The following is a 12,178-nucleotide window of genomic DNA, read 5'->3' on the forward strand; positions in this document are numbered from 1 at the left end:
AGGCCTCAAATTTTTAGATAATTTTCTGTCAGATCAATTGAAGAGGATGGAAAATATTTCATAAATATATAAATAATTGGTGTTAGTGTGACTGTTGAGTTACGAAGCATAATTGTTATAATTATGCCTACATGGTCATGAAATAAAAAAAACAATTACAAAGCAAACGAGGCAAATAAATAAGGGTACATTAGATGTTTGACTAATATTTGTAATAAATGTCAAACTAACTATATTGCAAGCATTTAAAAGTCTCATGGCTGTATTCCAAACTCTCAGAGTATAGGTTTGGAACCTGGAAAATTTGAGGAAAAAAATAGAGAATACATGGTAATTATTTTTTGTTGTTGAATTGAAGAAAATTCAAATGAAATAAAATCTGAAGAAAATGTACAACTAAAATTAAGATTTTATTTATCAGCCAAAATTTTGTTTCCCAATGGATACCGGCCAAATGCAAATATCCAAAATTTATCCAGACCAACTGATGGAATTTAGATTATTATCCATAGCACATAGCCACATACCAAAAAAATGGCTATGGAAAAAAATTCAGTCAAAGAAATGGTGGCAAATGTTATTTTCGTTTGAGCGATCTAGAGTTTCATTTTCTATTATATTCATATCATGAGCATTGCTCTTGGGTTTCATTTTTCATGAAAATTTTCAATTTTTCCGCACTGTCCTGTTAAACATTTTGCCAAAAAAAAAAAAAAAAAAAAAAAAAAAAAAAAAAAACTCTGCTTTCTTTCATGTCTGTCTCAAACATCACAAGTGGTGCAACACAATGGGGCTCCGAACACGATGAGTCCCATCTGACCACACCAGCGAAGCCGAGACGATACGATCTGTCACCGAAAAGTTTCCCTTGACGATCACGTCGAAGCTCTTCTCCTCGTCCAGCGACTCGAACGACAGAACCGCGGGCTCCACTTTGACGCTCATCCTCGGCTTCTGAGACACAACTGCCTTGTAAGTCGAGTTTGCGGTTCCCACGTTCCTCACCTTTCTACGGAATCGGACCGTGAACGCCTTTCCCGGGATAAACACAGCAGTCATGGACGGGTAATTCAGGTCCCTCGGCGACCCTTTGTCTGAGCCTTGGGAGGCGCAACTGGTCTTGTTGCCCGAGATAACTCTTATACTCTCTTCCTTGTATCCCATGCTGCAGAGAAACCTCACGTAGTCTTCTTCTTTGGCATCGTACACGAGCCCCGGGTTTACGGCTCTGACGGGGTCCACGATTCCCGACCCGTAGTCAAATTCTTCTAGGGAGTTTGATCTCTTCTTCATTTCCCCGGCTTATAGAATGGACAACAAGGAGATTTGGTTATATATGTACGTCAAGAATCAGGTTAAAAGATCCGTTTAATTAGAGCTCCCTAATCTATTTATTCGTAAGGTAAAACAATTATTGATTTGGTAGCATTAAAGCCGCTTTTATGAAAAAACATATAAGTTTTGATGAAGTTCAACCCTTAAATACCCTATTTATAAAAAAAGAATCAAGTAGGATTGAAACAAAATCTTACCCTAAAATCTAAGTTGTTTTAACTTTTATTTAGTATTTTTACACTCAGGAATATAATATATTCTAATTAGTTTTTTTTTATATATAAATATGAACAAGTTACGAAAGTTTCTAAATTTGTTTGAAGTTGTATAGGTGTTAATTTCATAAAATAAAATAAAAAACTAAATAAAAAAAAAGTATAGATATTTAGGAAAACACTAAATTGCTAAAAAAAAAAATTAAGATTTTGTGGACCTTTTAGCTCCAAAAATTAGTTTCAGAACCAAAATGTGCCTCTCATAAATAATAGAGAATATTTACGCTAAAAAAACACCCAAAAAATGATGTTCTTACCAGTGGTCATGAGAGCCGATTTGATAGCCGAAGGAGACCAATCGGGGTGGAACGATTTGACATAGGCTGCGGCGCCGGCGACATGTGGACACGACATCGAGGTTCCCGATAGCATCGTGTACTTAACGCGCCTCTTGTCCTCTGAGCTTTCCGATGGCGAACCACTTGGCGAAAAAGCCGCCAATATGTCTATCCCCGGGGCACTTATATCCGGCTGCCAAATATCATGCATTAGAGAACAAAAAAAGAAAAATTATAAAACAAGAAACCGGAATCTTTCTTGATTTGAATTGAAGACTGAACCTTCATAATCTCCTTTGCCACAGTATTAGGTCCGCGCGAAGAGAACGAAACGATCATTGGAGCCATAGGATCTTTAAATGCTTCACTTTTGAATATGCGTGCTTCGGGACGACTGCGATATTTAGACCGAGTCAGAGAGAGTTGATGTAACGAACGCTTATCGAGCGCACCGTAGTAGAGGAACACTTACTTTGATAAGTTTAGGTACGACCCGAGTGCCGCGAAGTCTGAGCTGTTCAAAGCTGAGGCGGGGAGCGGTGGGGGAATAAAAGCGACATCGTCTGGACCGGAAAAGATCGAACCAATCGCACCAGCTTTGTAGGCCTCATCGGCTCCGTTCATCGTGTCACACACCACAATCTTGCCCTTCACCAATCCCGGGTCGAGACACGGACGTGAGCTAAGAGTGTGCCTCCTAAACAAAATTTAAAATTTTAAAAATAAATAAATAAATAGCCCTTTTCGTTTGTTTAGACTAAAATAAGACTTTTATTGGCTGGATAATTTTCCGAACTATTATTCGAGTCGCATTTTGGTCTCTAAATTATTGGTTTTGTAGCATTTAGAAAGAAAAAAAAAACTACAAATACATAAAGTAAAACAATGAAATTCAACATCTTGAGAACGGAATTACAAATGCAAATAAGTTGTTTAAAATTTTGAAAACACATCATTAAAACTCAATCTTGCTCTAACAATTCAATGACTTTTATACGTTGTTTTTACAGTCATAATATGATTCAACCAACTCCTCTCATTGACGAGGTTTTTAGTTTGAAAATATGTTTCAAGTTTTCAACTTTAAATTGCTACAAAATCAATAATTGAGGACTATTTTGCTCTTGAAAACTTGCATGGTAGTTGAGGACTATTTGTGTTAAGAAGAAAAAAAAATTGAAATGGTTATGAGAAACTACCTGCCCCGGCTACCCAAGCACTCTTTCGAAGCATTTAGACCGAGTACCAGAGGGTACGCGGTTCCATTCAGCGCGAAAGAATTCACAGAATTCCCCTGCAATCAGATCAAAAACCATTTATAAAAATCGACAACGAAATCTTACTTAAAAAAAACACACACACACACAAAAGTTACGACGTCGAAAACGTACAATCATCTCCGCTCCATTGCCAAGGACAACCTTATCGGCGATCCTCCGGTCCATGCTGCTCGCGGCCACAGTCACGAGCCACGGAGCCACGCTGGCGACGCTCCCCGGGGCGGGCCCGTTGTTCCCGGCGGAGTTGACGACGAGAACCCCTCTCCTCATCGCGTGGAACGCTCCGATGGCGAGGACGTCGTGATCGAACGGCGTAGCGACGTCGTGACCGAGCGATATCGTGATGACGTCGACGCCGTCCGCAATGGCGTCGTCTATGGAGGCCATGATCTTGTAGGCGTCGCAAAAAGGATTGCAAACTTTGTACGTCGATATCCTGGCCGAGGGTACACCTCCTCTCGCCGTGCCCTCGCCTATTCCGTAGAAACTCGCTCGCTTCACCGCGCTCCCGGCCGCGGTCGATGCCGTGTGGGTCCCGTGGCCGACGTCGTCTCTGGCGGAGGAATTTCCGGTTAACCCATAAACCCGGGCCCCAATGATCTTGCTGTGAAAAGAAGACGAAGAAAAAAAAAGTGTTTACCGTGTCTGGTGAGAATTCGATTTTCACAGGAGGTAGTTCTGCTTTTTTCGGTTTTACGTCACTTTTTTCTTTCCTTCATATTTTCTAGCTCCAGTGCCGGCCCTGAGCTAAGGCGGGCTAGGCCCAGGCCTAGGGTCCTGTATGTGGAGAGAAATTTCATTTTCTAGACTTCGAAGTTATGAAAATATCTCAGTTAGACTCACTAGTTCATAAATATCTAAAATTAGACTTTTGTACCAATTTCGGACGAAAATACCCTTTCAAGGTAATATAACCATCTTCAATTCATTCTCTACTTCTTTTCATCTCTCATCCTCTCTCATTTCCTCTCGTTTCATCATTTTTTAGTATCCACTTCAATCAATCCTGTCGAAATGGGTTAGTATGCTTATTCATTCATCTTTTATAGTTATGTTGATATAGTTTGTGTAGAAAAAAAAAAGTTGGTAGATTTAGGTCAAATAACCGGGAATTTAACGTTATTTCCGATGAAATCCGATAATTTAGGATGAAATTTAAGTACTATTTCCGATGAAATTTAAGCTAAAATTCGGACAAGATCCGACCGGATCTGGCAAGATCCGACCAGATCTGGCAAGGTCAGGATCCGACCGGATCTGGCAGGATCCGACCGGATCCGACAAACTGCCAGAATCCGACCGGATCTGACCGGATCCGACCGGATCTGGCCGGATCCGATAGTGTATGAAGAAAAAATAAAAAATCTTTTTTTTTTATTTAATGTATTTTATGTGATATTTGTTGCAGTTTTGTTGATGGTTAACGGCACATGGGAGAGAAATGGACACTTATACGTGTTCAAAAATGCAAGAACATTTCCGCTTGAAGTTTCGAAAGAGACGACATACACGGGGTTAGTCGACAAGGTGTACAATAGAGTCGATATAGACAGATCAAAGTATGACTTAAAGTTAGAAGTTCCATATGAAGCGGGTAATATGCCGATTGAGCCTGCTTTGTTGAAGGACGATATTGATGTTAAGTATTATACGAAGTGCAAAAGTCGTAGAAAATATGCACTTTGTGTAACTTTGATATCGAAAGAAATCACGGCGTTCAGTGCAAACAAAGTAGATAAAGGAAAAAATGTTATCAATGAAGAGTTGCCTCGTGTTGAACTCAACAAGAGACGAAAGAATTTGATAATCAGCGGTCGAGATGATGAAGTATACGTGCATGATAGCGATAATTATCACAACAACAAGGAAGAAGATGATGAAGAACAAAATAACAAAGTTGATGAAGATAAAAGTGACAAGGGAGAAGATGGACACAACAGTGACAAAGCAACAGAATTCGAAGAGTTTGTAAATCATGAAGAATATAAAGATTTTGTTAAACATTTTGCAGTACCATCAGGACACGGTGAACCATCAAAACAAGGTGAACCGTCACGTGATCCAGAGCTGTGAATTTTTCTTTCACAAGCTTCAACATTCCCGAACCACTATACGTGATTCGACCCGGAAAATTACTCTCACATAGCAACGTCAAATTCTCCTAAAACACGAGTTATAACAAGTTTAATCACTAATAAATTATAAAAACAAAACAAATATCATTCAAAACACAACTAAAATTAAATATCATTCAAAACACAACTAAAATTAAATATGATTCAAAACACAACAAAAAAACACAATTAAATATCATTCAAAACACAAATAACACAACTAAATATCATTCAAAACAATCCAACAAAAAACATAACTAAAATCTGAAAAAAAAAAAAAAAAAAACAAAAAAAAAAAAACAAACACATATAAATTTAACTAGATTCTCTCAAGATTTAAAAAAAAAAAAAAAAAAAAAAAAAAAACATTTCAAACCGACGGGAATCAACCTCATCGGAGACTGTCGGATCCCGTCGGATCCCATCGGAATCAGTCGGATTCCGACTGATTCCGATGGGATCCGACGGGATCCATCAAAATTAAAAAAAAAAAAAAAAAAAAACATTTCAAACCTCGGAGACAGTCGAGATTTAAAAAAAAAAAAAAAAAATTAACAAGCGACGGGAACCAACGGGAACCAACCTCATCGGAGACGGTCGGATCCCGTCGGATCCCATCGGAATCAGTCGGATCCCGACTGATTCCGATGGGATCCGACGGGATCCATCAAAATTTAAAAAAAAAAAAAAAATTCCAACCTCCCGATTCGAGACCTCCATAGCGACAACTTCATCGGATCCCGTCGGATCCCATCGGAATCGGTCGGATCCCGACTGATTCCGATGGGATCCGACGGGATCCATCAAGATTTAAAAAAAAAAAAAAAATCACAGCGATTTAAAAAAAAACCATGAAAAAACCACTCTAATCTTATTTCTTATCTATGCTACACAAAGCAACCATGAAAAAACCATTAAAAAACATACCTTTTTTGTCATTTTGAGGTTTTGAGAGCTATGGAGGTTGATGGAGGTCGGGGTCGGCGTCGGAGTTGGTGGTGGGCGTCGGAGGTGGTGAGGTCGGCGTCGGAGGTGGTGAGGTGGGCGTCGGAGGTGGTGATGTTGGCGTCGGAATAGGTTGGCTCGGATTTTGTTTTGAGAGAAAGTGAGAGAAGTGAGAAGAGAAAGTGAGAAGATGAAGGAGATATGAGGTTTATTTTGAATGTGAGAGAAAGTGAGAGAAGTGAGAAGAAAGTGAGAAGATGAAGGAGAAAGTGAGAAGAGAAAGTGAGAAGTGAGAATATGAGGTTTATTTTGAATTGAAGGCATTTTTGTCCAAAATTGGTACAAAAGTCCAATTTTGGATATTTTTTAATTAACGGGTCTAATGAAGATATTTCTATCACTTTTAGGTCTAGAAAATGAAATTTCTCTATGTGGATGGGTCCCAAAAAATTTACACTTTTTGACTATTTTTAAGAAAATTTACATTTTTTACTCTAAAAATTTACACTTTTGGCCCATTTTTTAAAAAATTTACATTTTTACCCTGAAAATTTAAATTTTTATTAGTATTATAGGACCCCAAAATATTGAATCGCCTAGAGCCCCCGGTGAGTTTGGGCCGGCCCTGTCTAGCTCTTTGGGTTTTCCACAAAAAAAATCTATGTTCTTGTGTTTCGTGTTTTAATACTTTTTTTGAGATGGTGACAAAGTTGAAGAATTTACTTGTTGCATTTGAAATTAATTCCGCCGAAGCAATTTCCCTTCCATTTCTTGGGCGGTGGACCGAAGCCTTTGGCGCTGAAGCTCTCGGACTCGGGCCAAGTTCCGGTGTCGATGACGCCGATGATGATGTCACTCTCGACACTCGGGTTTCTACTCGATGATTCAAGCAATCCCATGAAATCCCAAGATCTAGTTGTTTCGGTGTGATATGTTACGCTCGGGAAAACCGACACGACTCCCTCCAAACCTGCCATTTCAAGGAGTATTAGAAGCCGAAGTAAATTAAAATTTAAGAAGCGGGAGAACTTACTAGCCAGTTTCTGGCTTTCTTGCTGCGTAAGATTCGCCGCAAACCCATTGAAGCTTCTTTTGTAACTTAGAATAAAGGAATTTGAAGCAACACTGTTCGCAACAACGGATTGTAGAATACTGAGATGATGAGATCTTGGCGAGTACTCTCCTTCCGGAAGCGATCCCATGTACACAATATGGACCTGCATATCATCAAATTTCGAAGAAGCCATGCCATAAGAACTTTATTTATTATTCAAGCGGTAATTTATTTTGCAACGAATAAAATGGTTACCTTTCTATCTTCATCAGTGGCTGCAGACAAAAAGCTCGTAGCAAGAATGCAAATGGCTAAGAGGTTAAATGACACAACTCCACAGCTCGCCATGTTGTGTGATTTTTGTTGCTTCACCATTGAAAGTGGTGACACTCTTATAGGAAAGATTGAAGGCAGTGGATGAAATACAATATCATCTTTATTGATGCTGGATTTAATCTGGATTTCATTTTTTTTTTAATGAACAAAATCCAGGCATTCAATGCAATCTATGGAAGGTGTGAAAATCTCTTTGTTACATCTACTTGCATGCAATCCAACAGAATCTAGATTAATTAAGTTGCTTTTTCTTACGAGTACCTGATTTTGGAGTCTTAATTAACTTGCCAAAATGCAATATCTGAAATTCTAGTAGACAGAAAAAAAAAATGGATGAATTGCGACTAGCACACTGATTTGATAAGTGGGGCAAAAATCAAGCTTTTCATCACGAAATTAAAGATCCACCTCTAGTGAATGATTTTATATCAGAACTTGGTATATCTCTTTAAGCAACTTATAACATTCAAACCATTTGAAGCACTACATAATTTATTTATTTTATTTACTACAATGACTGTTTTGTCTGACTTTCTGAAAAGCTTAAACATACGCTTTGATCCCCAGTAATGGAAACAAATGAAAGTGAAAACCAGAGCCCTGAAAGTGATTGGGATAGGAATGCCAACAAAATTCAACAATAAACAAATAAATAAAAATAAAATTTTAAGTGCCGATTTGGAAATTTAGCAAGGTTTTGTTGGCATATTAAAAGAACTTCATTATTTCCAAAACAAAAACTGTCGATATTTAGAATTTCTGGGAACTTTTTGCCAGACTTTCAACGGAATTACAATAAAAACAGGGAAGTTAGAAGGGAAAGAAAATACTACTTTACGTGTGGTAGGAGATCATTTCGAAAAAATAGTTTAAAGCCAGATTAGAACAGAGTCAGATTAGTCCCTACTCCCTAAGGGGATGGTATTAGTTTTCCATGTTCTACAAACTAAATCAGATAGGTAAATAAATAAAAACTTCTACGAACCGAAAACGTGACCTCTAAACAAAATTTGACTCTATAAGTCCTCTTCCCTAATAATATTGAAAGCCTGATCAGAAACATGACCCTTCACATTTCAACCTGTGGTGTTACTCCACTATATAATCGTGACAAACACAAGACCAGTTCAGGCCGTTTGAAGAAAGAAACTACATACAGTTGTTTCAATTAAATTCCATTCTTCAAAGCATGCCCTTTTTTTGCTCGAGATGAATAGGTCAGGCATTCATAAGAGCTACATCCAGCTTCTCAATGTACACCTTGACACTGCTGATAACAGTTTATTCTATTTCTAGAAAACGAGTATCAAATCGACTAATGCCTTTTCACACGGTTTTGATTATGTTCAAATAAAAGCAGTTTGACAGTATCTTTGCTAATACTACAATCTAAAGTCTCACTGTCACGCGAAGACTACAATGAAATCTGGAAGTAAATTCCAGTACTGATGTACAACTCCTACAGCCTAGAGCCCCTCTCAAGCCACGCCCTCGTCCTCAACAATCCCTGCCAGTTGAGAGAGCAAGCGAAAGAAAAGCCTAATTAGAACGAAAAATAAAAAAAATACAAAATTAAGCAAATGTAAACTTGTGTGAGGCTTGTCGGAGTTACTCACTGTGGCTGGAAAAGGGCTAAGGGAACAGGCTAAGCTAGGTATCAAGATAATTGGCCGCCATCATCAACTCTAGAGTTAGTTCCGGTTCAATGTGAAACTCGCTCTCTTCCCCACTGATCAAAGAAAGAAAAAAGAAATACTTACAAAAAAAATAAAAAATAAAAAACGCAGAAACGAATTGAGAGTTGAGCCTCAGTTCAATCTGATGAGTCAAATTATTCATCGTCGACATATCCTCTTGATTAAATGTAATCTTTGAATATCTAATATAACACTTTAGCATCTTTCAACACGTAATCTGAAGAAAATCAAAAGATCGGAGAGCGTCAAAGAAGGAAAAAAGAAACCTGGCGAATTGGAGGTTCCAGTAGAAGTATTTGCAGATCTTCTCGAGAACCGTGGTACCGATCTCCGGAAACGTGACCTGGCCATGCTGAGCCTCCGCGAAACTTCCTATTATAAAAATAAATAAATAAATAAATAATAAAAAAAAATTGACTGAGATTGTTATCTGAAACCCCTAAATTGAGAAGAGAGAGAGACTAATCACCGGGAGAAGTGAGCATGTTGCGAATGGTCTGGGAAACCATGGCAGCGTCTTTGTGGATGATGAATTCGAAACCCTCGGCGCTGATCAGCTTCACTGTGTCTTCTTTCCTCATCGAAAACAAAGAGAGGTCAGATTTCTACTCATTCCACGGTGAAACCAGAACAAATATGTCCCCTGCTTTGTTAAATATAAAGTTTTGTCTTATTCGGTTTCTTTTCTCTCTTTTTTTCTTTATTCCTACGCATATATACATAATTATATATACACACAATTTTTAAGCACAAAGTCTATTTGAAGAAATTTGTAACCAATTAGATCACATCAAACTTGAAATTTTCATTGTGAAGTTTAAATATTCATTGTGACCAAAAATTTTATAACAAATAGCCGTCACTTAATCAATGTTTAAAAATGTCTATATTGTCCTCAATGCTTAAGCTGTAGTTTTTTTTTTCAAATTAATTATGGTTAAATGTTTAATAATGCCACGTTTGTTTTTCCATTTTAATAACATTCAATTACTCTCTCTCTCTCTCTCTCTTAAAAAAAAATTCGTTGTTTTCGTTTTGAAAAAATCATGGAGCGAGTTCCTGAACAAGCTCGCAACAGAACAGCCTTCCATTGCCGCCAAGACGACAAACGGCACTCTCAATTGGCGTTTCGACTCTCACATCGAGCTCTTCATAGTCATCGTCGTAGCGATCAAATGAAATATAATTTACACTTTATTTCCTTTTTTCTTTTTCTCTCCTTGACGCGTGAAAATCGAGTGTAAACTCACGAGTTTGAACGCCAATTTCTTTGCCTTTCACGAACGACTTTTGCCGAATCTCGGCGTGACGATCTCCGTCCATATCGCTTTGTCTTCTTTGTAACACGCTGCGATTTTAAAACATGAACCTAATTAATTTACAAGGTCATAGCCATCGTCTCAATCGAAATCCCACTACTCAGCTACCGATGAGACTCAAGAGATTATGGGACTTAATCACCACACAACCCACATTTACAAAGAATTCCATATCAAATCAGATTCACTACAATCCCCAAGTCATAAAATCCATTCCCACATCACAAAATAAAATTGCCAATTTCACCATCTTCACGTCACGAAGCCATCAACAACAAACACGAGCTCGTAACGAACCAAATAAAAGATCTCCAGAATTTATTCTTCAACAATTCCAAGCCATATTTACTAATCCATAATCCTGAAAATCCATAAAATCTCATGAACCCTAAATTGAGGAAAATCCCCAATTTACAACCCAAATTCGGAATTAACACCAACTCAAGAAGAAATACGAAATTAAACACACACCCAAGCAATTAAGTACATAATAATCATCACCCAATCATCAATTTAAGGATTTAAACTCTCATTCATGAACCCCCCCCCCCCCCCCCCCCCCAAATTTAACTCCAGTTCTCGGCCAAACAAACAAAAATTTCGAACCAAAGAAAGATTTAAAGAACCAACAAGATCAAATCATGATTTCAAGGTCGTGCAAGCACAAATCATGATGTCCACGGATTCCCGCCGCCCACCTTGAAATGGCACAAAACCGAGGGAAAGAAGTTCAAACCCTAGAATTTCACGCTGAAATTTGAAGAAATGGAAAGAGAGAACAAAGAGAAGATGGAGAAGAAGTCTTCTTTCCTTGTTGCTGGTGTCTAATTCATTAAAGATTCCAAACTTATTGATACCAACTCCATTATGGTTCTAACAAAGAACAAGATATCGATCCTACCTTGACACGAAGTTCCGGTCCTTTTTCTTCCTTTCTTCTCCGGCGAGAAAATGCTTTCTTTCTTTCTTCTTTTCTTTCTTTCTCACGCGAACAACCTTTCTTTCTCTTTCTTTACCTAGTCTGGAGAGTTTTCTAGTGTGCATTCGAGAGAGACTAATAAATGATGGGGTTCTTAATGATACAAGTTTTAATCTGCACATTAAATCCTTGAACCTTCACCACCTCCTCAAAACAGCCTTTATTATTTCCATTTGTTACAAAATGGTCCTTCAAGTTTGTTGTCTTATTTCCGGCCACGGAGAAAAAAAAAATTTCTTTTTCTTGTTGCAAATGGGTCCTTTTTATTTAAATAGCTTCATATTTTATCCATGATTGAATGGAGAACAATTATAGGATCGAACCGAGAACTTTCTCATTCGATTTAAATAATTTAAATATATTCAAGAGGTCTCTGTATTAATTCTCACTCTTGAAATTTCTTTATTCAGTTACTTTCCGTAATTTTCCGTCGGAAAATAATTCTCGTTCGAGACGAACTCAAAACTTCATTCACTCGTTTCGAGATTTTCACTTAACCTTAAATATAATTTCTTAGCTTATGAGTGCAAACATGTATACCATGAGATTTTACTTAGGCGTCTTCT

General features: G+C 37.8%; 2 protein-coding genes across 4 annotated transcripts; both read right to left on the reverse strand.

The window, feature by feature from the left end:
* Positions 1–465: 465 nt before the first annotated feature.
* Positions 466–8,231, reverse strand: LOC149381839 (subtilisin-like protease SBT4.3). The gene is made up of 9 exons (XM_089630118.1): positions 7,537–8,231; positions 7,261–7,444; positions 6,951–7,197; positions 3,280–3,772; positions 3,088–3,182; positions 2,361–2,585; positions 2,171–2,282; positions 1,868–2,081; positions 466–1,301 (listed from the first exon to the last, which is right to left on the reverse strand). The coding sequence occupies exons 1-9, from the start codon at positions 7,654–7,656 to the stop codon at positions 769–771; spliced, it is 2,223 nt and encodes a 740-aa protein (XP_089486244.1). The 5' UTR covers positions 7,657–8,231; the 3' UTR covers positions 466–768.
* A 439-nt stretch (positions 8,232–8,670) lies between these two features.
* On the reverse strand, positions 8,671–11,718 carry LOC149381840 (BTB/POZ domain-containing protein). 3 transcript variants are annotated; one of them, XM_089630122.1, is made up of 6 exons: positions 11,535–11,718; positions 10,565–10,662; positions 9,784–9,882; positions 9,581–9,686; positions 9,234–9,346; positions 8,671–9,124 (listed from the first exon to the last, which is right to left on the reverse strand). In XM_089630122.1, exons 1-5 carry the CDS (start codon positions 11,675–11,677, stop codon positions 9,268–9,270), a joined length of 525 nt encoding a protein of 174 aa, XP_089486248.1. In that variant the 5' UTR covers positions 11,678–11,718; the 3' UTR covers positions 8,671–9,124; positions 9,234–9,267. The 3 variants fall into 3 exon arrangements, with proteins under 3 accessions (XP_089486248.1, XP_089486247.1, XP_089486249.1); XM_089630121.1 differs by having other exon boundaries at positions 9,784–9,885; XM_089630123.1 differs by lacking the exons at positions 10,565–10,662; positions 11,535–11,718 and having other exon boundaries at positions 9,784–10,014.
* Between the last annotated feature and the right edge of the window lie 460 nt (positions 11,719–12,178).

This window comes from Urtica dioica, chromosome 11 (genome assembly GCF_054948205.1).
Source record: "Urtica dioica subsp. dioica isolate 48M chromosome 11, U.dioica_male_clone48M_v1_H2, whole genome shotgun sequence".
NCBI lineage: Eukaryota > Viridiplantae > Streptophyta > Magnoliopsida > Rosales > Urticaceae > Urtica > Urtica dioica.